General features: G+C 24.5%; 10 protein-coding genes across 10 annotated transcripts; 6 read left to right on the forward strand and 4 right to left on the reverse strand.

Moving 5' to 3' along the window:
* Positions 1-529: 529 nt before the first annotated feature.
* On the forward strand, positions 530-1,857 carry PCHAS_0304900 (2-methoxy-6-polyprenyl-1,4-benzoquinol methylase, mitochondrial, putative; the record flags this gene model as incomplete). The annotated part of the gene is made up of 2 exons (XM_016799526.1): positions 530-656; positions 896-1,857. 2 exons carry the CDS (start codon positions 530-532, stop codon positions 1,855-1,857), a joined length of 1,089 nt encoding a protein of 362 aa, XP_016653162.1.
* A 408-nt stretch (positions 1,858-2,265) lies between these two features.
* On the reverse strand, positions 2,266-3,827 carry PCHAS_0305000 (conserved Plasmodium protein, unknown function; the record flags this gene model as incomplete). Its single annotated transcript, XM_016799534.1, has 4 exons — positions 2,266-2,858; positions 2,969-3,442; positions 3,568-3,597; positions 3,689-3,827. The coding sequence occupies 4 exons, from the start codon at positions 3,825-3,827 to the stop codon at positions 2,266-2,268; spliced, it is 1,236 nt and encodes a 411-aa protein (XP_016653163.1).
* A 507-nt stretch (positions 3,828-4,334) lies between these two features.
* On the reverse strand, positions 4,335-5,325 carry PCHAS_0305100 (MORN repeat protein, putative; the record flags this gene model as incomplete). Its single annotated transcript, XM_016799539.1, has 4 exons — positions 4,335-4,559; positions 4,703-4,836; positions 4,983-5,159; positions 5,268-5,325. The coding sequence occupies 4 exons, from the start codon at positions 5,323-5,325 to the stop codon at positions 4,335-4,337; spliced, it is 594 nt and encodes a 197-aa protein (XP_016653164.1).
* Positions 5,326-6,234: 909 nt separating this feature from the next.
* Positions 6,235-8,564, forward strand: PCHAS_0305200 (conserved Plasmodium protein, unknown function; the record flags this gene model as incomplete). The annotated part of the gene is made up of 6 exons (XM_016799546.1): positions 6,235-7,349; positions 7,512-7,605; positions 7,705-7,800; positions 7,943-8,111; positions 8,237-8,397; positions 8,493-8,564. The coding sequence occupies 6 exons, from the start codon at positions 6,235-6,237 to the stop codon at positions 8,562-8,564; spliced, it is 1,707 nt and encodes a 568-aa protein (XP_016653165.1).
* Positions 8,565-9,716: 1,152 nt separating this feature from the next.
* PCHAS_0305300 (PCI domain-containing protein, putative) lies at positions 9,717-11,072 on the forward strand (the record flags this gene model as incomplete). Its single annotated transcript, XM_731901.2, has 1 exon — positions 9,717-11,072. The coding sequence occupies one exon, from the start codon at positions 9,717-9,719 to the stop codon at positions 11,070-11,072; it is 1,356 nt and encodes a 451-aa protein (XP_736994.2).
* Positions 11,073-11,564: 492 nt separating this feature from the next.
* Positions 11,565-12,139, reverse strand: PCHAS_0305400 (DNA-directed RNA polymerase II 16 kDa subunit, putative; the record flags this gene model as incomplete). The annotated part of the gene is made up of 3 exons (XM_016799555.1): positions 11,565-11,817; positions 11,899-11,995; positions 12,088-12,139. The coding sequence occupies 3 exons, from the start codon at positions 12,137-12,139 to the stop codon at positions 11,565-11,567; spliced, it is 402 nt and encodes a 133-aa protein (XP_016653166.1).
* Positions 12,140-15,017: 2,878 nt separating this feature from the next.
* PCHAS_0305500 (conserved Plasmodium protein, unknown function) lies at positions 15,018-16,916 on the forward strand (the record flags this gene model as incomplete). Its single annotated transcript, XM_737615.2, has 1 exon — positions 15,018-16,916. One exon carries the CDS (start codon positions 15,018-15,020, stop codon positions 16,914-16,916), a length of 1,899 nt encoding a protein of 632 aa, XP_742708.2.
* Positions 16,917-18,151: 1,235 nt separating this feature from the next.
* Positions 18,152-19,206, forward strand: PCHAS_0305600 (RNA-binding protein, putative; the record flags this gene model as incomplete). The annotated part of the gene is made up of 5 exons (XM_016799567.1): positions 18,152-18,245; positions 18,344-18,444; positions 18,557-18,641; positions 18,795-19,017; positions 19,098-19,206. The coding sequence occupies 5 exons, from the start codon at positions 18,152-18,154 to the stop codon at positions 19,204-19,206; spliced, it is 612 nt and encodes a 203-aa protein (XP_016653167.1).
* Positions 19,207-19,434: 228 nt separating this feature from the next.
* On the reverse strand, positions 19,435-20,009 carry PCHAS_0305700 (PH domain-containing protein, putative; the record flags this gene model as incomplete). The annotated part of the gene is made up of 3 exons (XM_733470.2): positions 19,435-19,484; positions 19,571-19,742; positions 19,863-20,009. 3 exons carry the CDS (start codon positions 20,007-20,009, stop codon positions 19,435-19,437), a joined length of 369 nt encoding a protein of 122 aa, XP_738563.2.
* A 1,572-nt stretch (positions 20,010-21,581) lies between these two features.
* On the forward strand, positions 21,582-24,980 carry PCHAS_0305800 (26S proteasome regulatory subunit RPN1, putative; the record flags this gene model as incomplete). Its single annotated transcript, XM_016799575.1, has 4 exons — positions 21,582-21,602; positions 21,824-24,580; positions 24,691-24,805; positions 24,901-24,980. 4 exons carry the CDS (start codon positions 21,582-21,584, stop codon positions 24,978-24,980), a joined length of 2,973 nt encoding a protein of 990 aa, XP_016653168.1.
* Positions 24,981-25,125: the final 145 nt, after the last annotated feature.

Consider the following 25,125-nt stretch of genomic DNA (forward strand, 5'->3'; position numbering starts at 1 on the left):
TTTGACAAGATATTCTTTATATTCTCCTCTTTATAACTAACTACATTATTAAGCATTATATTTCCATTTTATTTATTCTTTCAATTTTCCACTAAAAGAACATCATAACTTTGGCACTATATATGTTTGCCGATCATCATTTGAAAAAATACTTTACATTATTTTTATCGTTCATACATTAAAAAAATTAGAAAAAAAAAAAACAAAAAATCAGTAAAAAAAATAAATAAAAATAGTATAAAAAAATGCAATAAAAATATATGAAACATACGTTAACCAAATAATTTCTAATTGCCACTTTATACAATTTATTCATAAAATGGAAAGCTAAAAAGAGAAATATAAATAATTTTGAAATAAAAAATGATAACTTTGTTAAGTTTGGTGGCTATAAATGGAAACAAAATCATGCAATATGTTTAATTGTATGATAATATAAGAAAATACTCTTAAATAGTATTTACCATTATTTTCCACCTTTTTTCATTTTTCATTTTCTTTTCCTTTACTATTATTATTGTTACACAAAATGGCAGTTAGTAAAATATGTACTTCATACCATCATAGTTATTATTATAGAAGGATTCAACCATACCTTTTAAAAAATGGAACTAACTTGTTTATGGATAAAGGCAAATGTTTCTACACCAATGAAAGTAAGAGAAATGATCATTACATTAGTTGTGTATTCATATTATATCCTTTATAATATTGTTACATTTTTCAAATTTATGAAAAAAATAGACTATGGCTATTTAAAAATTATTGCACACATTTTTTAGCTAGATAGTATGAACAAAATTTTTTTTTTCTGACTGTTCATATTTTTATCACTTTTTGTAAAAATTTTATATACCATTATTTATCACTACAATTGTGTCCCTTTTCAATACAGGACTATATAACTTTGGATTTCAAAAAGTTACAGAAGAAATAAAATCAAAACTTGTTTATAATTTATTTAGTAAAGTCTCTAATAAATATGATATCATGAATGATTTGATGAGTTTTCGTCTGCATCGCTGTTGGAAAGATCAATTCATAAAAGAATTAGACTTATTTTTAAAATATCAATGTTATAATACAAAAAAAAAAAATATAAATGATTCTATAAATGCCGATCCAAATGATACTGCCACTAATGATGAAAGTATGAACCAAAATGTGGCATCAGATCATAACGAAAAAATAAAAAGTTTAAACGAGTATAAATGTAAAATATTAGATTTAGCTGGTGGGACAGGTGATATAGCTTTTAGAATTTTAGAAAGGTATAAATACTTCTTGGAAAAAATAAAAATATTTGATAATAAAAATAATTATGATCGCATATCAGAAGAATTTTATAAAAACCCATTAGTAAATATAATTGTTTGTGATGTAAATAATGATATGATTAATGTTGGAATAGAAAGAGCAAAAAATTTAAACTTAAATAAAAATATAACATGGCTTGTTGAAAATGCAGAAGATCTAAAATCTATTGAAGACAATTCAATAGATATAATTACCTTATCATTTGGCATACGAAATTTTACAAATATTTCTAAAGCATTGAGTGAAATGTATCGTGTTTTAAAACCAGGTGGAAGACTTCTTTGTTTAGAATTTAGTAAAGTAGAATGTGATGCTATAAATATTTTTTATAAATTTTATTTAAATAATTATATACCATTACTTGGAAAATATATAGCAAATAATGAGCATGCTTACAAATATCTTGCTGAAAGCATACAAACATTTTTAACCCCCGATGAATTATCACAATTAATGCATCAAAATCAATTTAAAAATATTTCACATACAACTATGACCTTTGGGATTGTTGCAATTCATTCTGCCTATAAATTAAATTAAAGAAACAAAATACTTACAGGGACGATCAAGTTCACAATGTTTCATTTTTTTTATAACAAATATGAAAAAAGGTATGCATATTGTTACACGCACAAAGATATGACAAAATTAACGAACAATACAAGAAAAAAAAGTTATTATAAATTTTTTCTTTTCTACAATAATCCTATTTTCTACATGCACGTGCACACTTGCTAGCCATAAATCGGCATAAATATGAATATTTTTTTTTATTTATTTCCCTCCTTTTTTTGTAACAAAATAGTGCAACTAATTTTATGCATTTTTAAAATAATTATTTGCCAATTTCCCATTTAGAGAAATGATAGTTCACTAGGATGATTTTATTTTAGCCACATGGTACCATCTTTTTTTTTGTCGCTCCATAATTGGTGATTTTCTTGTTTACTATTGTTTTTCATTTTCATCATCTGCTACCGACTCTCTTTTATCTGCACTATCGGATTCAACTTTTAAATCTGTAGCATCAATTATTTCTGTATTTTCATTAGTGTCCTTTTCTACATCTTCACTCTTAATATAACTATCACTTGACTTACTATTTGTTAAATTAGTTTCTTCCGGTTCTTCCTCTTCCTCTTCCTGTTCTTTATTTTCTGCACACTTTTGAGATGGATCTATACCTACTTCAGAAATAGTAGATGCTTTTTTCTCGAGCCCATCTAATGAACTTGTTGATAATGGGATTAAATTATCTTCAGCATTGTAATCCTTTGTATTTTCACTTTTTGATATAGTTAAATAATTGTCAGTACATATATCTGTTTCACATTTTTTTATGCAATCTTGTGTCTCACTATTTTCTCTACATGCTTTTAGCTTTTTCCAATTTATTAACTTATTTTTTTTTAAATGAAAATTTCTCCTATTAGTTTTTTTATAATTTATATCTATTAAATTGGTATCTTTAATTGTTTCATTTATTATATTATGGTTTATTCCAGCTACAACATTGTTGTCTTCACTTTTGTTGGTCTTCGCTAAAAAAGGAAAAATAGCTAATTTGAAAAAAAAAATAATAGCTAGCCAAATGATAAAAAAAAAAAAAGTAATAAAAAAAATGAACAAACTTTTTAACAAACCCACATACCTTCATTTTCCAAAGCATTTCCATTGGAACATTTGCTTCCAATTTTTTTCTCTAAAAAGTGTTTTTTTAAATAGTCATTTTCTTCTTTATATTTTTTGCATATCTTTTTGTAGTATTTTTGTAAAATTATATATTTCTTAAATAATGTCTTATTTTTTTTATAAAGTTTTTTATAGTCAGTTTGTGCTTTATTTTTTATACAACTGTCATATAAAGAATTTTCTTCTGCACTATTATAAATATGTGAAGTCTTATTTCTTACAAGATCATTTAATATGTTATATATTTGTTTAGTTGTATGTCTAAGCAATTTTGTATTTATAAATATTAATTCTTTTATTTCATTATATTCCATTTTTCTTATAAAATTGTTAATTTTATTTGTCTTGTTTAGTTCTTGTACGAGTTTTAAAATATCCAAAATATTTTTATTGATGTCTGTACTGTTCATTAGCTTTTTATTTGTTGAGGGATCTATATGAAACGAAGCAAGATTACAAATTTGTTAAATGTATTGAAATGAAAGAGAGTTGCATATTTTGGGACATGCCTAGTCTTAAATATAATAAGTAAATATCATTTCGAATTAAATTGTGTACTTATGAAATCCCATGTAGTATTTTCGCCATCTAAAGGAAGTAGAAAAATGCATGTACAGTATAACAAAAATAGTGATCATGTTTGTTAAAAAATATGAATATTTTTATGGGATAGGCATACCAATTAATATCGAGCTGTATGTCTTTAGCTCTGGTTCTTCATCGGAAGTGCTGTTAAAAAAATTTGTTGCATCACTTTGGTTGTCTATTTCTTCTAACTCTAACACATTTTTTGTATAATTATAATTAAAAGAATTCATTGAATATTTATTTATAGCATCATCAATTATTGATAAGCATTTATCCGGTACATGCTTTTTTTCTAAATGTTTATTCGGTCTACAAAATGAATTGCAATTTATTTAAAAATAGAAATAGAAAGAGAAAGGAAAGAGAAAGAATAAATGCGTTATAATATTCTATTTTAACTTTTTTTTTCTTACATATTTCTTCGCATTTTTTTGAAAAACGTTCATAACATTATTGTATGTGTACTAATTTACAAAATGTAGGAACGAGGCAAAAATAATGAATTTAATTATTTTTTTTATAGATTATTATATTGTCTATATTTGAGGATTCAAAAATGTTTGTTTAATAGATGTACAAAACATTGAAAAAAAGGAAAAGAAAAAAATAATTACATTTAAAAACATTATTGTATAAATAAAAAAAAGAGAGAACACATTCTTTTAAAACTAGCATATACATTGCACACATATGTACTTTTATTTAGAAAAAAAAACGGAATCAAATAAAATAACTATTTATTGATATTTCCAATATAAGTCCACATTATTTTCATTATCTGTATTTTCTCTAGAGAGATTAAATAATTGCTCATAAAAAACAGATATTTTAGATTCATTTGAAAAAAAAAAGTCTCCATTATATTTTGGCTTGTTTTTGAAAAAAGTTCCTACATATTTTATATTTCCGGAAATGTGCCAAGCCCCGCTAATAAAATTACCTTTACACCATTCACCTGAATACTGCATAGATATAAAGAAGTGAATATGTAAACATGTCCATACATATAATTAAGAAATTCCAATCATAAAGCATGTATTATATATGGATTATGTTATAGGACAGTCTAAAATATCTATTAAAAAATAAGTATATATTTTTTTACATATTCTTTGGAGCCTGAAAAATAGTATATCCCTTTCCCATGCTTTTTATTGTTTTTCCACTCTCCATAATAAAAATCACCATTCGGGTATTTCTGAAACCCAAACCCGCTTTTTTTTCCTTTTTCAAAATTTCCTTAAAAAATATTATGCAAAAGAGAAATGTAGAATGAATATCTCTTACTATATATATATATAAATTGCCATGTTGGCTAGTTTATGGCTACATGACTAATACCCCCTTTGTCATGTACCTATTGTTGTCCTTTTATTTTTAATTACCATAATAAAAATCGTTTGAACTTTTTATGAGTTTTCCAAAACCTTCTTTTTTCCCCATCAAATATGAGCCTTCATATGTTCTATTTTCGGAATAAAAATATTTTCCATTTGTTCTTTCTCCATTATAAAAGGTCCCAACAAATTTATCTCCATTTTTATATTTGACTGTAGCGACACCTTTTAATTTGATTAAGAACCGTTTGATATTATTTTTATACAAAAAATGGATATATGCACACATTTAAGTATTTATATAACATGAACATATATGATAAAATATCTTACCTGTATAATTTTTGTCAATCTCTTCACATTCATTTTGGTTAATTATATCTTCCATCATTTTTCGACTTTAAAAAGGAGCTAAATTTATTGTCTATTCCTGTTTTCATTATATAGACAAACAAATAATGTACAGGATGCACATATATATTTACCTCATAATAATGCATACATTTTTAAGCTAGCTATTTACTGCATACCTAATGGATTCACTGAACTGGAATTTTGGCTAGTTTAAATTTTATTATTTTACCGCATCAAATTTTAAGAAATCAATTTTAAAAGTCATTTATATAAATAAGTAAAATATTGGAGAGATAGACATGCTAGAGCCGTTTCATTATCTAAAAATGATTATGTTTCATAAAGAGATAGAAAATATATGAACTTCTCGGGCATAATAAAACGCCAAAAAATATATCATCCATTATAATTTTTTTTATTTATTTAATTTTTTTCTAAAGTGTGGATGATCTCCTAATTGGCTAGGTCATGAAAAATGCTTGTCTTCAAGGAGAAAGGGGCATATAAAAATAAAAATGTATAATACATAATAATTTATTTTTGAAACGCCTTATCTACATGCACACAATAAAAAAGAAACAAAAATATACATCATGCAAATATATATAAAACATATGAAAACTATCAATATATATTTTATATAAATTTTAAAATATCTTTTAATATCATAACGCAAGAAAGCGTAATATGTACGAGGGATTATATTCCCCATCCAAAAGTCTATTTCATTTTATTCGTAAAGAAAAATGTTACTTTGTCTATGATTCTAAATTTTTGTTACTTTTAATACATAGCTATTATATGAATATTCTTTCTTTTGAAAATAATATAATACAATTGTCAACCAGTCTTATATTTGGTCATGCACTTTTTATCTATTTTTTTATTTCTACATCCAATGTGCAAATTTTAACATATATTTTAAAATTCATTTTAATAAAACAAAATGAGTTTAAGGGACAGAGAAAATAATATTAACAAGTCACCAAAAGGAAATTTAGAAATAAATAAAACTCAAGCTAAAGAAACCTACTTACAAAATGATATTCCTTCATGTAAAAAAAATGTTAAAATACTAGCTAGCCATAACAATAATTTAAATAACCTTAACAAATTTGGCGACCCAAATAATATCGACACCACTTTAATAAATGCTGATATAAATAGTGTCAGCTATGTGTACAACGATTTAAATGAAAATAAAAAAACTGCGAAAATTAACAAATCTTTTAAAAATAAAAATTCTACAAATGCTCATAATCCAAATTATGACGAAAAAAATAATGTTGTCTTAGATTTATTATCCATAGAAAAAAATAAAACAAATAATAGTCACCGTAATGTCACACGTTCAAAAGATAACCATCAATATTCCTGTCCTGTTCAGAATAAAAATTTTAAAGGCACCAAAGAAAAGGATGTACCAATTGATAATGATAAAGAAATTCAGTCAATTATTTACAATACATTTATAAATAAAAATTTAAAAATAAAAAATAATCAAAATATAGTTACCCAAAATACTGGAAAATATGAAAAAAAATGCAAACAACCCAATAGGTCGAGGCTTAATAGTGGAAAATCAAGACCTAACATATCAGCTAGCTCCAAATTTGTAAACACAAAAAAAAGTGTAAATAAAAAAAATACTTATAATAATTATAAAAACATATTAACCTCACCAATAATTAAAAAAGAATATTCTGATAAGACATCCAATATAACAGAAACAAATGAAGAATTAAAAAATGTTGTAAATGATAAATCATTTTTATATGTAAAAATTAAAGACGAAAAAACAAATAATAAACATACTACCTTTACTCAAACAAATATGCAATATGAAGAAGAAAATTTAAACATCTTTTCAAAATGTATAACAAAAAAAATAATATATCAAGCAATTATACAAATAACATATGAACAAAATATTCAACAAATAGAATTAGAAAAAATGTCTATCAATATAAATGATCAAGCCAATAAACAAATATATACTCGACTGGTAAAACGCCAGAACGATAATTTGAATTTCATGGATAAAATAGAAGCAATCTCAGGGTATTTTAAAGATTTATTAACCTATTGTTTATCTTATAATTTTGTTTTTTCAACTTTGTTATATATATAGGCATATACTAAAAGTGCATGTACATATATTTGAAAGCCGAAATAAAAACCTGCCCACATTTTCACTATTTTATTATTCTTTCTACTTCTTAGATATATCAACATTTTTAATAAAATGACAACATTCTCTAATGCGTCTACTCTTGTCGACTCGATAATGAAAAATAATATCGAATACGTCACGAAGGTATTATCAAAACATGTGTAATACAAATATTTGCATGAACAAATGAAAAGTGTGAACATACTTATTTATCTTTTATTTTTATATTTACAAATGCCTTAGATGGAGGAGTTTAAAGCTTCTGAAAAATTAATATGGGAACATAGTATCATGCAAATTTTGTTAAAAAAAGTTTTATCTCTTTTATTGATAAATAATGTAAGACTTATGGAAAAAAATGGACACCATTAACCAAGCAATAAAAAAAACATTGATCAAAGTTTGGGAAAAATTATCAGTATATTCTGTACATGCATTATACATTTCTTTATTGAAAAATGTTACTTTTCTTTTATTGCAGACTGTCCCATTCTTAGCAGATGAATTAATTGAAGAATCCTTTTTGAATATTTATTTACTTAACCAAAAGGAAATTCATAAAATTGATAAAAAGTTATGTGATGAAAAAAATTATCAGCATGAAAAGCGTAAAACGGAAAATGGGCATTTTACATTTTGTATGTCTAATGGTAGGCTCACATTCATGTACCTATACATGTATACAATATGCTCTACATTTTTTGTGGTTAATATTTTTTATTTTTTTTACTATAATTATATTTCCTTTTTTCACTTTTTTTTCTTACTTGTTCAGAAAAAATAAATGTTAAAATACCACTGAAAATTAGTGAAAATATGAATATGGATGATGTTTTAAAAAAAATAAAAAACTACATTAGTAGAAAATTATCCCATTTACAAAAAGAATATGATCTTAACCTTTTATTTATAGAAAAAAATGGAACGAACATATTGGTTAGTTGCAATTTTATATTGCACACTTTAAAATAATACAAAAGTCTTTTTTAATACACTAAAATATTATTCCTTGTTCATATTTTTTTTTGTAGAATATAAAAGACCTGCTTTCCCATCAACCTGGAGAATTCAATATTTGTTTAACTGAACTGCAACCAAATTGACAAATTTATAATTTCCTATGAGTTGCAAACATAAATAAATACCCCGTTTGTTTAGCTTAAAGAATTCACACTTTCTAAGTAGCTCGAAATATATAAACAATTTGACAGTTCATAGAGATTATTACTATGTAATTATCAATACATAGTTTATATAAATTGCTTATAGTCCCGCTTTATAAGGTATTCTTGATTGAATTTTATTTCTACATATAATACCTTATATTCTTTATTAACAAAAAGAAAGAATAGAAATAATGCATTAGTTGTGATTATTACTTATATGATCGATGACGCCATTTTCTAATTGCACAAAAACCGTATTTTGCATGTTAGTGTATTCGTATTCTAATTTATTTTCATAAATTATATTATCTTACGCGATTTTTTTTCAAACAAAAAATACTAATTAATATTTTTTACATTTTATTTTTCGTAATTTTGCATTATTTTATTTTTTTTTAATGTATATAAAATATATAACATATTTTTTTTACATTATTATTGGAAGTAGTGAAAAAATGGCTGCTGCATCCTGACATGTACATGTGAATGCTTATTTTTTATTACTCGTTCATATTTTTTTTTAATTTACTGCTTACATGTTCAGGTTTTTTAATATTGATAAATTTTTATATTTATGCTATTTGCCACCATCCTTTCCAATATTTTTTATTGTATTTCCAATCATTGGATATAGCTTATTTTCATATATAATGAAAAGGGCGATTTCCATTAATCAATTTTTTCATTTCTTTAATTTTTGTTTACGTAATTTTATATAAAAAATATAATTTGCAAAAATAATATAAATATAATACACACAATAATATATATATAATTGAGGAAACATTCATTCCATCCACAAAATCGCGAAAATAAAAAACGGAAACTATATAATGTAGGGTATACCCTTTTTATAAATAAGTTTTTGTATGCTAGATTTTTGCATAGGCTTTTTCAAATGTTGCACAATGAAGATGACTTATAAGCAAACGATCTAGCTGTTTGCATTTTTTTGCTTAATTTTTTTTTTATTTCGAGCTAAACAGGTTAATTCTTCATCCTGATTTTTATCATTATTTTTTGTGAAATAGTATACTTTTTTAAGATTCTATATAGTGATAATATTTTATATGCAAACCCATAATCATAATGAATTTGAACGAAGAAAATGCAATCACCAAAAAAATAAACTGGTTAAGGCAGCTAGAGGAAAGGAACCCAGAGTATGAATTAAAACGAAGGAACATTTTCCCAAACTATATTTCGTTACTTAATAGTATAGAAGAATGTATAAAATTGAAAAATGGATATAAAATGAATCAAATATTAAAATTAACACAAATACCTATATATATATATATTATTGATAATATGACTGAAAATGATTTACGTAAAAAAATAAAAGAAAGAAATTCATTAAAAAGCTTTGAGCAATTAATAGTCGACCATTTTAATATAATAAAAATATTGTGTAATAAAAATACTATAAATTGGGATATGTTATCAAGTATAAGTTGTAAATTTTTATCAACATTTCTTCAACTATATTGTAATAATTTATGGCTACTTCCCTATTTATTGTCTATATGTTCCTTTTTAAATAATATTAGTACATTGGCTGATTCACATAATAATAGTAAGAATGATATATTTAGTGATGAGAATGAAGATATAAATAATAAAAATAAATATACTATTGAAGTATTAAATTCTATAAGAGGTAAAATTGGTATAGTAAAAGGGGATGCAGAAAAACATGGAGGGTTTGTTATATTAATGCTTCAATCTATTAAGTTATGTATGAAATTAAATAATATGCAAATAACATCAAGTTTTTTAAAAATTATAAATTCAACAGATATTAACTATGCATATATTCCAAAATTATTTATTGTCTTATTTAAATGCCAATTAGGAAAATTGTATTTACAAAAAATGGAATATGAAAAAGCTGAAAATGAATTTATATGGGCTTTTTCAAATTCACAAAAAAATAAAATAGCTTTTAGAAAAAAAATATTACAAGCCATTATATCTATACGTTTAAATAAAGGAATATATCCACCAAAAAATTTATTAAAAAAATATAACCTTCATATATATATAGATATTATATATTCAATGAAAAGAGGGAATATTTTTTTATATAATAATGTTATTCAAAACTTTTCAAAATATTTTTTTGAAAATGGATTAAATGAATGTATAGATCAAATACATTTTATTGTAAAAAGAAATTTACTTAAAATTATTGTCGATTGGTGGAATCAAATTATTAAAGACAATCCAAATAAAATATATAAAGTTCCTATATCTTTATTTCATCATATTTTTATATGGGCAGGAATAACACAACACCATTATTATTTAGAAACCCTATGCATAATCACGTCCCTTATTTTGTTTAGATATATAAATGCTTATATTTCCTACGACAATAATATACTCGTTCTCAGTAAAAACGACCCATTCCCGCTTTTGTCCCAACCCCGTGTTAGCCGATAGAAAAAAGCGAAAACTATCAGAAGGAACAATAAAACGAATTGACGCTTGCAATACACTATAAACCCTTTTTATATAACAAAAGTATGCTCTCACTTTCAAACATATTAGCACACTGAATTTTATTATATTTTGTATTATTGCCCATTGGCTTTATGATGTCAACATATTTGTATATCACAAAAAATAGTTAAATAAATAATGACTATATGTTTGCATATACTATTTTAAGTTTTTTAATGAAATGCATTAATATATGTACAACTATTTTTTTACATAATTATAAAAAAAACACATTTCATCCGCTTTGTAGGGTGGTGCATAAAATATTTTTCATTTTGTAAGTATACTACATTTTTGTTTTTCTTTATTTTTCTTCGTTTTTTACTATACCCAATTAAATTAACTTCAAACTTTTTAACTAATCATGATCAATCACAGCATGGGCATATAAATCGTCTGATATTTATATGACCATCTTGTTTACTTACATAATTATGATACATACATTTTGTAACTTATGAGATGCTCTAATATTGAATTCAATGTTTCTTCATTTAGTCTAATTAAGGATGGAATAAAATATCGTGCCTCTAAAATTGTCTTAGGTAATAGGTTTACTAACATAGCTATTTCATATTCATATAATTCTCCTATTCTCTCTAAGTTTGTTCTAATATCAACTATTGAACTTCTATTTTTTATTGTTGCAAATCTGTTTGCATAATCAAATGAAGATCTTATAAGTCTACAAAATTCAAGAAAGAAAAAGAATGTATTATTGTCTTTTATGTACAATCATCAAAAAAAAAAATATATTTTTTCTTACGCTTGAGCATCTTCGTTTCTTTTTGAAGTCAGCCTTAATTGATCGCCCAAAATTAGTTGTAATTCACACAAGTTTAAGCATTTGCAGTTTTGAAATTCTGAAAAAAAAAATAATATCCATTCTTATGATTTAAACAATTTATCAAACTAAGCCATATATATATACATGTTTATGCATGCTTATGCGTACCTGGGCCAAGGTTTAAATCTTGAATATCGCCATGTAAGTTGTTATTTGCCATTAAATTTAATAATACCAAAAGGCTTTATAAAAAAAAATTTTAAAAAATAAAATAAAAAACAAATAGCTAGCTAAGCAAAAGTAAAATTATATTAGCTTAATATGTTAATAACATATTTTAGAAAAAAAAATGTATATAATAAAATGACAAAATGATTGGAAATATTTTAAATGTAGTTCCTACTAAAAAAAAAGAAAATATATCCCACTTTTTAAATACTATATTTAATATAAATTTCTATTTTATATTTTCTTAAAATAGGATGGATCTCCATTATATGCATATTTTTATTTCACTATTAATATCCGAAAAAAAAAAAAAAAAAAAAAAAAATTTGGCAAAATGACATACACCAAACTTGTTATTATCATTCCTTCGTACCAATTGGCATACAGTTTTATTTAAAATTGGATTTCAAAAATATGGCAGATATGGTAAACATGATAAATATGGCAAATATGACAAAATAACCTTATGCCATTTAGAATAAAATGGAAAACCAGTTTTTATAGCCATTTCTTTAGTAGCATATGAAAAGCCAACATAGCTTTCAACAAATAGGCATACATAATAATCCAATATATGGAAAGAAACAAGACTCTTTCTACATGCTATGTAAAGAACACGTAAAGAGACTAAAGTGAAGCCTCTTAGCTATATAAAAAGTAGTACATACATGCATATAGTCATTTGTTGGAAAATTCATGAGCATTTTTCTTAATCTCCAACTGTTCATAAATATTATGACAAAGTCAGAATAAAAAAATATAGCTAGCTATTTACCAATAAAAAAAAAAAAAAAAAAAAATTTGATTTATTTTACCGCTACAATTTCACAAGCTTTATAAGGAGTAAATGTGTAATATATATATACTACCTATGTAGCAATAAATTTAAAATATTTTATAATTTTTGAAAATTTTATACACTCTTTACTATGTACCAATTAGTAGTGTTAACCCTGTTTAAGTGTAATAAATAACGTCTAAGAAATTGTATATATTCTTATATGGTCAAAATGGCTTGAAAAAAAAACACACAATCATAGATTAGTATATATGTGTGTTACTTTGTTAATATAACTATATTGTTATAATCCTGTGTAATATTCTAAGATATTCAAAGGATATGTATTTTTCTTCCCTACATTTCTAGCTGCATAGGCTTATCATAATTTTCATATATTTAGAGAGTAATTGGGAAATATTTTAATTTTATTTTTTTTTATTTAAATTATATTAGTGTATTACACTATTTTATTGCTTCACCAAATTTTTATTTTACATTTTCAAGCCTTTCCACCTTTTTAAAATTTTTATACATTTTTATGAAAGGTAAAAAAAAGGAAGAGCAGAGAAAAATGTCTTTACAAATGTTAAGGGAAACATTAAATTAAGAATCATATAATACTTCTTTTGTTTCTTCATCAACATTTTTGAAAAAAAAATATGCGACTTTATATATTTATAAATAGTTTTTTATTAACATTTCTTTACAAAATTGTGCTTCCCTTTTTCGAAATAAAACAAGCACAATAATTTTTAGCGATAAGAAAATATATAATAGTAATACTAAAGTACTTGACGCAAATATTTTATATATAATAAATCGTTTCATATATTATTATATGCACTTTTGAATGAAATGTATAAGTAAAAAAAAAAAAAAGGAATCGAGTAAGGGTACTTCAATCCCTCTCGGGCCATCTACAGGACATTAAAATTATATATAATTTTTTATATCTCCCAAAAATAAAAAAATAAAACTATAATAATAATATTATTATTATATAAAATATAAACTGAATGAGTAACGAATTGAGAATTATGAAAATTGTCTCTCTTCTTTCGCGTTTCTTTTACATTTTTTTATATTTCCTAATATTTTCCTTTTCATTTTTTTAGGAATTTGCCGCCTTATTAATTTTGTAATTCATATTTTTATTTGTATATATATTAATTTTTTTTTACTAGTTTTTTATTTTATTTTTTTAAATTAAAAATATATGCAAGCACTATAAAAGTGTATAGTACATACGTTAATATATTTATTGAATGTGTGTATATGAAATATATAATCGGAAGCCCATTATATGAAATTCGAAATGCTTTTTTATTTTTGATATCTCTTTATAAGACGATAAATATTATCAAATTTTATATTTTTGAGAAACGAGAGTGAAAATAGTTAAACAGTGAAAAAATCAAAATAAGCATATCCCTCTTTAGTGGCAAAATGCTTATATAAATAATTCAAGTTTACTAATAAGTCATGTATATATCTACTTTTTATTATACATTTATGCCTACTTAATTTGTTACTTCCCATCCGTTTGTCTAACCATCTATTCATTTATATACACACTGTCGCAAATTAGTGTAACAAAAGAAACGACTTCAATCGCTACGACCTTAATCAATTACAAAAAATTGCAAAAGCATAAAGCGGCTCGCATAATACTGCTCTAATCAAAAGCGTGAACAAACAATCCTGTGCTATCACATTGCACGATACAGAAAATGGGCTCACGATATTTCTCAGCCACGATTTGACTTCTATTTATGCAGTACCATTTTTCGCTTTGAATTTTTTTTTGTGATATCGTTTTTTTCTACATCAAGTAAAATGAATATAAAAATTAAAACCCTGAAACGTTGACACAAAACTAAGATCATAATCTAAAGACGAACCAGGATGCTTCCTTGCTGAAGCGCTGGAACGAGCCCACGCAAAATAACACAAACACTTAGCGACGCCGGAAGGGTTGCACAATCTGAAACATCGGAAAATTTTTGAAAAATTAATTGCCATATTAAGATAGGGCAATAGCAAAATAGAGCACCCAAAAGAGTGCACATCTCTCTAAGTTGTAAACAAAATGGGGTTTATAAAGGCAGAAGAATTTATTAATCACTACATGCGAATAAATAAAGAAATAAAAGAATTGTCCGAACGAAAGAATGAAGAATTTAAGTTTAATATTTTTGTTTTTTATTATAATAATATCGATTCAATATGTACAGAACATATATTACATTTTCATAAAAAGCTAAAAAGAGAAATAAATGTATATAGTTATGGAGTTGAAAAAAAGGAAGATATTTTTAATTTATTAAAAAAATATGATGATATATATTTAAAAAATAAAGAATACTATAGAGATTATTTTTTTTGTGTTATATTAATTGGAATATGTTCACACATAAATACAGATACAAATATATATGATGAGATAGGAAATTTTTTTAATAATATTTTAGATAAACATTATTCAGCATATTTAAAATTTTATGTTATAGATAATAAGAGACCGTTCCATGAAATTTTTTTAGAAAATTCAAAATGGGATCTAGTAATGAGTGAATCAGAACATAATGAAGTTATGAGTATATGTCAATCGTTGGAAAAATCCAATGATAGTGATATAGATATTGATGATGATAATCGAAAAATAAAAAGTTTTAAAAAAAAAAAAAATTATCAAAAATTATATGATCATTATAATATTGTAAAAGAAGAAAATAAATGTATGTGCTTACTATTATATCCATATATTCAATGTATAAATAAAGATGATGCATCATCAATCATATTTATTTCAAGTATATCTCTTTTATCATATTTAAAAACAGATCAGATAACATATGAATATTATAATAAACAAATAAAAAATTTATACAATGATATATTAAATATATCTGAAAATAATTTTGTTTCTTTTGAACAAGAAAGGGGTTTACTTCCTATGCTTTCCTTCATTTCTTTGAATGAGGCACTAGAAATAGACGAACGTATTTATATTTACGATCATAAAAATGTAAAAAACACTTTTAATAAAATTCGAACTATGTGTGATATAGAGAATAAAGAATTCACTGGAAATTTTAGACAGTTAGATTTAAAAAAACAAAATGAAATTTTAGTAAAATTAAAAAGTTTAATAAAAATAATAAAACCAATGAGCACATTAGGTTGGAAAAGAAGAACCTATCTACTTTATAATAGTGATAGTTTTTATTTTATTTTAATTCTTATATATGTATATATTAACCGAGATAAAAAAATGGAAACCTATTTATATAACTGTTTAAAGACCTCCGATTTTTTATTTAATATATTTAAAGATAGATTGAAACAATCTGAAATTTATGATAAACTTATAGAAGATCATTTACATAAAAATGCAGCCTCCTATTTAAGTGTATTAATTAAAAAAGTTATGGAGAGTAATAAAAAAGTTGTAAATATTACTTCAAATTTTAAAATATATATGGATATTATACAAACAGCTAAAAATACATATAGTCATCCATTTGAACTTAAATTTATTTCCACGTTTTTTTCATCATTTCAATCTTATTGTACTGATAAATATAAAACATATCATCTAATTGTTTGTCATATTAACGATTCAGAGGATACTATTTTATATGGCTTTACACCTTTAAATAAAAAAGATTATTGGGTTTTAATTTTCTCACGAATTGCTTATTCAAATTCAGAACACATCATTTATGATACCATTTCGGATGTAAATACAATTAGAATTCGTAAAAACGATTTAAGATTTATACTTGACGAAATTAAACATGTTTTTAGAGGTATTATAAAAAGCGAAACGAAAAAAAAAATATTAGGGGAAGATGAATTGGCGGGTCTTGAAGAAATGATATCAGATAATGAAGAAGAAAACGAAAATAGTAAAGATGAACAAAATGATGAACCCAATGAGTTTGAAGAAGATTTAATAGGTCGAGATGGTTTAGATGAAGAATAACCTGAAATTTATAACTTATACATCTTAATTAAAATTTACAATTGACTAAGTCTGCATGGGTATGTTTATTTATATTCCCATGGTTAATCACATTTTCATACCCTCCTTTTTTTCGTTTCGATTTCTCGTTTTTTTGTCATTTTTTGTTTTAAAAAAAATATCAAAACAAACGTCCATATTTGTTTGAACATTTCTACTATCTCAAAGAGATTATCAATTCTAATGAAACCAAAAAAGATAATTACTTTTTATGTTACCCAAGTTCGGACCACACACCATTACAATATTAAAAAAAATCAAAAAAGAGGATAATCCCAACAATAGTTTATACATCGTACCACTTACAAAAATTGGTTACTTTATAATACCAAATGGAATACTAAAACAGCTAGCCATTTTTACTAAAAAATTGTATATATTTATCTGTGTGCATATATGGCTTTTCGCTTTTTTACCATACATATATTATATATTTATTATATGAAGTAATGAGAACAATTATTAGTACGCACAATAATATGCATACATATATATATGTACCTATAGTAAATGTCTTTATTTGTCAATTTTTTTAAGTTTAATTAAGGGTAAACAAACTTCAATTTTTTCTTTAATTTTTATAAAACATAAAAAAGGATATCATACCTTTAGCTAGCTTATCACTGTCTTTCCCAACTCTCAATAGTGATGCTAAGAAAAAAGGAAAAAAAAAAAAAAAAAATTGATATTCCCCCCTTTGGTCATGCTATAAGAGCATAAAAATTGTGTTAATATATTACATGTGGTATGCTTATTTTGGCTTATTTCTGCACAATAAAAATGGGAGACCATGCAGAAATATTTTTTATTTTCTACTATGCAATATAAGAAGGAAAATATTGATCGTATTTTTTTTTCTACTTTCTGTGGGGCTCAACATATGCATACATTTATATTTTTTTTAAATTGCTAGCTCTATAATAAATTATGAAAAAACAATTTTACAATTACATAATTATCTTTTTTTTTACTAGCTTCGTTAATTTTTATTTCTTTACCACTACCAACTAATATTGATGTACATATTATAATTATACAAAATAATAAAATCGAAGCGATTTCAAAATTAAATATAACACAATGAATATATGATGGTCTGCATTTTCTTACTTCTGAAAAGGGGATAAATTTATTAAATAGAATACTAGCTAAATATATTTTTTTTTTTTTTTTTTTTTACAAATTTTATTTCATAAATGAACCAGATTTTTAATGGTAACGGGACTATAGTATGTAGAAATATTCCAACGGATATCAATCGATTTGAAATAACAGAAATATTTAATAAATGTAATAATTTTGTTTTATTATATAAATTAAAAAACTAGTTTTATGCTTATATGGCATGCTTATAATTGTTTATTTCATTTTTTTATTTTCCAATTTAGATGGTCCATTGTTGGGGGATGGCATATATTTCGGAAAAAAAAATAGTAACACATTCTTTATAAAATATGTTAATTTCAAGGATGCTGTAAAGGCTTATGAAGTAATTTTCATAAAAACTCAACAAGAATTGTAAAGAAATTGCTTGCTAGTGTTTTTCTAATGTTTCCCCTTCTTTATCTTTCACACACAATTGATTTTTCACTCTTTACCAGAGCTTGAAAGACAGCAAAACTTCCGAACATGATTTTAAAGTAAGCTTGAGCAAAAGCGACGAAATTAAATATAAGGCAATAAAAGGTAAGGGAAAGAAGGCAATCCGCCATTTCTTTATATAGAGACATCACAAAAGTGCTTTACACAATTTTGTATGCAATAAGCTTAGATTGAACACAAACTGCATGAACAATTAGGCTACTACTAACTAGGCTTAATATAAAATACAATTTTTAGGTGACAAAAAATCGCTTGAAGAGTTGAAAAATGTTTATAAAAATAATGATCAAATAATAATTACAGACGAAATGAGAAACGAATTTATTAATGAAATAAATGAATATGTCCCTGAATTATCAAAAAAAAAACGAGAAGATTCCGACAAAAAAAAAGATAAATCTTTTATTTTAAATCTCTTAACAAAAGTTGATGAACCTCGGGAAAACGAACAAGACAACAAGTAAGTTTAAATATAAAAAATATAAGACAAAATTGCAGACTGAAAAATGCATGCATATATATATGTTTCTCCTTATGTAGGCTAAAAGAGGAACTGAAAAATTACCTAAACTTAAATTGCTTATGTGCATATAACTTTGACGAAAATAACAAACTTGATAACTATCTGATTCCCACATTTCCAAATTAATTTATTATCATTTAAATTGTTTTCATAAAATATTTTTAAAAAATATCTATTAATCTATAATAGATATATATCAAACACATTTAAATTAAGGTTTATTTTTTTTGTTCATACATATGCGTGTATGTGTGCATGTAAAACAACAAAATAATAAATAAACATATATTTAAAAAACATAAAACATTGAATATGATGTAAGGAATTTATTCCTTATCCTAAATATCCTTCTTCCTACTCATTCACCAATACTGTGGGTCTGATCATTTGCTTACTAATATGTCCTGCAAAAAATAACGAAAAAAAGTAAAATAAAAAATAGCTAAAAAAAAAAATAAATAGCGTGCAGTATGATAAATATAATTATTACGGATCCAGTTGTTTTTTTCGTCCTTATCCATTGTGACAAATAAAATTTTTCTGTTGTTGTAACAAACATTAAACAAATGTATGTCTTCTAAGCCCAACTCGCTCGATATTGATTTTATTTTTTTAATATCATCCATTGATGTTAATTCCGTAAATTTGTTTAAGTACAATATCTGTGTCGTTTCAAAGGAATAAAAAAAAATAGCCATTGATATAACTTAAAATAATATGAACGGCAAGGTAGTTTAGTGATATGTACATGTAATTAATTTTTTTTTTTTTTTTGAAATTACTTCGGTTGGTTTTTCCCCTTGATAATATTCAGACTTAAAAGAACAAATGAAATTTTTCGTTAATATCATGTATCTCTTTCTTAACCTTTTTAAATATTTCGATTCTTTAAAGACCCACCCCTCATTTACAATTTCCATTTTAAACATATCCAAAAATTAAAAAAATACAATGTACCAAATTAAAAAGTCGTAAGCATGAAAGAATGAATACAAATAATATTATTCTAATGCATGCAATGACAAATTGTAGACATGTAAAGACCATTTGCTAAGAATGTGTGTATATATACATATGAGAAAAATAAGTATATGGTTATTTCATATTTATTGACAACCAAAGGAGATAATATATGCACATATATTATCACTAAAAGGGACACAAAAAATGAGAAAAAAAATAATATGCATTTAAAGTTTGGCTAAAGTTTTTAATCGACAAAAAATCAAATTTGCATACGCAATATTAATTTAAATATTGAGTAAAAAAGGGAACTTAAAGTTTTAGAATAAAAATAAAGTAATATAAAATACTAAAAAACTTATCAAAGGAAGAATAATGTTAAAACAAACATATTAAGAATAGCTTGGTTATTATTTTATTTTATTTTGTTAACTTTTTGAAACTAAACAAATGTTAAGAAAAATATATATATGTGCGTACACATATAATTTTCCATAATTTTTTTTCCAAAAAAATGTAATCAAGTTGTGAAATTGGTTATTAAGTATGCACAAAAAAAAATCACAAAAACATGGATAAGATCATAAATCCGGCATAATATATCGTATTTTATCATACTAAACAAACACATTAATATTATCATACTTATTTGATATATTAACTATATTTTTTTTATTGTTTTTTTCATATTTTTTTTTCGTGTTTTTCTCCATTTTTCCATACTACTATAAGTATTCCTAATAGTATAATATTTTTAATGCACAATAATACTATTTTACAATCCTTAATATTTACACCTATGAGATTGATTTACCAGATTGAATTAAAATTTTTGCTTCATTTTATTATAATTAATACTTAATATATATTAATAATTTTTTATTATATATTTATTAAAATAAGCACGTAATGCATAGTAGTACCATTACGTATATCCAATCCACATACAATTGCAATGCGCAATGAAAAGCATTACGGTTAAAAATATATTTAAAAAAATTAAGCTATAATTATTTGAAACTATTCTAAAATAAGCTTATAAAAATTAAAATTGGCACGGTATATATAAGTAGATAATATATATATGCGCATATTACATAAATAAAGAAAATACTACAAGCTATTTGCATAAGTATAAAAATACAACAATGAAAATTAATTTATATATAGTATATAATAAATATATATATAATACATACTGCTTATGACCGTTCATTTTTTATGAATTATTTTACACTTAGAAAAGCCAAAATAATATTCTGAATTGTTCATAAAAAAAAAAAGAAAAGGAATATGTATTTACATTTCTTTACACCCAGCTAAGTAAAAGAGAGCTTTTTCTTTTTTTTTTTCTTTTTTTATACTTTTTTGTTTTTTTGTTCATGCAAAAAAGCTATTTTATAATTAATTTATGATGACCAGCAAGAATTTTTAGTATTGAATTATCTTTCTTCTTTTTTTTGTACAAATTGTGTACCTTGCACATAAATTTTTATTCTATTTCATTTTAAAAAATTACCAAGAAATAAGCAATAAGCATGGCAGTCGAAGATAAAAAGGTAAGAGATAGATAGAGAACCTTATATGCTTATACATCCACATTTTATAGTGCTACTTTATTTTTCTTCACTTTTACATGAACAGCATATGATTTGAATGGCTAGTCACACTTTTATTATTGCCTGTGCATGTTTTTTTTTTTTTTATTTTTGTGATCTCATTTAAAGTGAAAAGATGTGAATATATTAGATAAAATTGTATTTTCCTAACAACTTTATAGGCAGTTTCAATAAAAGTTCCAGTGAAAGATACGGATGCTGATGAAAAAAGAAGAAAATTGAATAACCTTAAAATAAAAAATGAAGAATTAAATGAAGAAGAAAAAAAAAAAAAAGAAGAATTAGAATTACTTATAACCAGATTAAAGGATGACGATCCTAATGTTGTAAATTTATCAATAACTTTATTAAATAAAGAAATTATCGATACTAGTGGAATATTAACATCTTCGTTATTTGCACTAAAAGTTCTTAAGTTGCACTATAACACCTTAATCGAAATTCATGCTGATATGATATTCGATGATTGTAAACAAAAGTTAAGTAATATGATTAGTGCATTATCAACTACTATTGGAGATGAAAGCAATATTGTAAAATATATTATTACTGGTAATAAAAAGGATTTAATAAATTATGGACATGAATATATTAAAAATTTAACTACAAAATTGGTGATAGAGTATAAAAATATAAAAGATGAAGAAGCAGGACAAACTCAATATAATGCAAATAATTCAATTCCAACTACTACTAGTATTTCTACTTCTCCTATATCTGGTACATCAAAGGGAGGAGCTACTAATATGATTAATCATATCCATGAATTGGTTAATATTATAGTACCTTATTGTTTTAATCATAACACAGAATATGAAGCAATAGATTTACTTATCGAAGTAGATAGAATAAATGATATTTGCCAATATGTTGATGATAAATCATGTGAAAGATCCATTTTATATTTATCAAACCTTACCCATTATAGTTCTTCAACAGAAGAGTATTATAAATTAATGGAAGTTATATTATCAATATTAAAAAAACATAAAAAACATGTTGAATGCTTAAAAATCTTATTACGTTTAAATAGGAGAGATAAAATCAAAGATTTAATTTTTGAATGTGGTGATTTATTAATTTGTAAACAGATGGCATTAATATGTTCCAGACATTGTGTACATTTAGAATTTACTCAAGAAGAAATTATTAAATATCCTCATTTGAATTTAAATGAAATATCTACTTTATCATCAGGGGAACATTTACCATCGATTTTTTTAAAATTAGCAAAAGATCTAGATGTAGAAGAACCCAAATTACCAGAAGATATATATAAAACACATTTGGAAGAAAAAAGAAATACTAATGTATGGGATTCCACTAAACAAAATTTATCATCTTCTTTTGTTAATGCTTTTGTAAATGCTGGATTTTGTAAAGATAAACTAATGACAGTTAATTCATCTTTATGGATATATAAAAATAAAGATCATGGAATCATTTCTGCTACTGCATCTATGGGATTATTATTAATGTGGAACATAGATGAAGGATTATCACAAATTGATAAATTCCAATATAGTAATGATCAATATGTAAAAGCGGGTTCTTTAATAGCATTTGGATTAGCATGTACAAATGTGAAAAATGAATGTGATCCAGCATATGCATTATTATCTGAACACATAGATGCAGAAAATTCTTTAGAAAAAATGGGAGCAATATTAGGATTTGGTTATGCATATGCAGGAACAAATAGAGAAAATATGTTAGATGTATTAATACCCCCATTAGTTGATAATGGTGATATAATAGAATGTAGTGTTTTTGCTGCTCTATCATTAGGACTAATTTTTGTAGGATCACAAAATAGAGAAATAGCTGAATGTATAATAGATACAGTTTTAGAAAGAGAAAAAATAAATAACTCATTAGATCAACCAATAGCTAAACTATATGCAGTAGCATTAGGATTATTATTTTTATGTTCACGAGAAAAATGTGAAGCAACACTAGCTGCTTTAGAAATTATAAAGCATCCAATATCTAAATATATTATTGCCACTGTTGAAGGAATGGCATTTGCTGGATCAAATGATGTTTTAAAAGTTCAGAAAATGTTACAATTATTAGTAGAAAAAAGAGTTGATAAAAAAAATGCAGATACATCTTCAGCTAATCCTCCTACTGCTGATACAAATTCTGGGGAAGCAAATAATGCTAACGACACCAATACCGGTGCAAATAGTGGTGATAATGAAGGAAATACCAATAGTAATAATAATAGTGCACCTGATGCTAAAAAAGCTAATACCACTGGTACTGGAAAAACAAATACATCAACACCTACTAACAATCAAATAGAAGATAATTTAGATCAATGTGTTGCAATATTGAATATTGCATTAATTGCATTAACAGATGATATTAGTTCTGAAATGACAACACGTATTATTGATCACTTTTTAGAATATTCGAATGTTCATCAAAAAAAAGCAGTACCATTAGCATTAGCATTATTATTTACATCATTCCCTAAACCTAATATTGTTGATATATTATCTAAATTAACACATGACCCAGATGCAGATGTTGCTTTACATGCTATTATATCTCTCGGATTTGTCGGTGCAGGAACAAATAATTCACGAATAGCTATTTTGTTAAGACAATTATCAACTTTCTATTATAAAGATCCCAATGCAACATTTGTAATTAGATTAGCACAAGGTTTATTATACATGGGAAAAGGTTTACTAACTATAAATCCTTTACACTCTAGTCGATCTATTATAAATCATGTAGCATTAGGCTCTTTATTAATTACTATACATGCATGTTTACAATTAAAATCGACAATATTAGGAAAGTATCATTATCTTCTATACCACTTAGCCCCATGTATGTATCCTCGAATGCTTACTACAGTTAACGAGAATTTAGAGCCTCTTCCTGTTTCTGTGCGTGTTGGACAGGTACATCTAAAACGATTTTTAGAACCACTTTAGCAATATCATAACATATTTATCTTTTTTTTTCTGAACATGCAAATATATTTCTTTATTTTATTTTTTTCCTTTTATAGGCTGTTGACATTGTTGGACAAGCAGGAAATCCAAAGACTATCACTGGATTCCAAACCCACGTCACTCCAGTTCTGATGCTCCACACAGATCGTGCCGAACTTGCCACAGAAGAATGTAACAACATGCACATCTATATATCGCCAATATTGCATTTTTTCCCACCCATACTATGCTTTTCACAAATTTTACAATTCATTTTTCATTTGTAGATATCCCCATCAACGACACCCTTGAAGGAATCGTAATTTTGAAGAAGGACCCCAATTATGTTCCTCCCACAAACAACTGATTCAATAGAGCCCGTGCATCTAATATGTATATATATTATCAATTTTTAATTCTTTGCGTTTATTTTTCGAAAATATGCATATGCATTATAATTTCATGCATGTTGAGTTAAACAATGTAAACATAAAAATTAAAAAATAAAAATA

This window comes from Plasmodium chabaudi (assembly GCF_900002335.3).
Source record: "Plasmodium chabaudi chabaudi strain AS genome assembly, chromosome: 3".
NCBI classification, from domain to species: domain Eukaryota; phylum Apicomplexa; class Aconoidasida; order Haemosporida; family Plasmodiidae; genus Plasmodium; species Plasmodium chabaudi.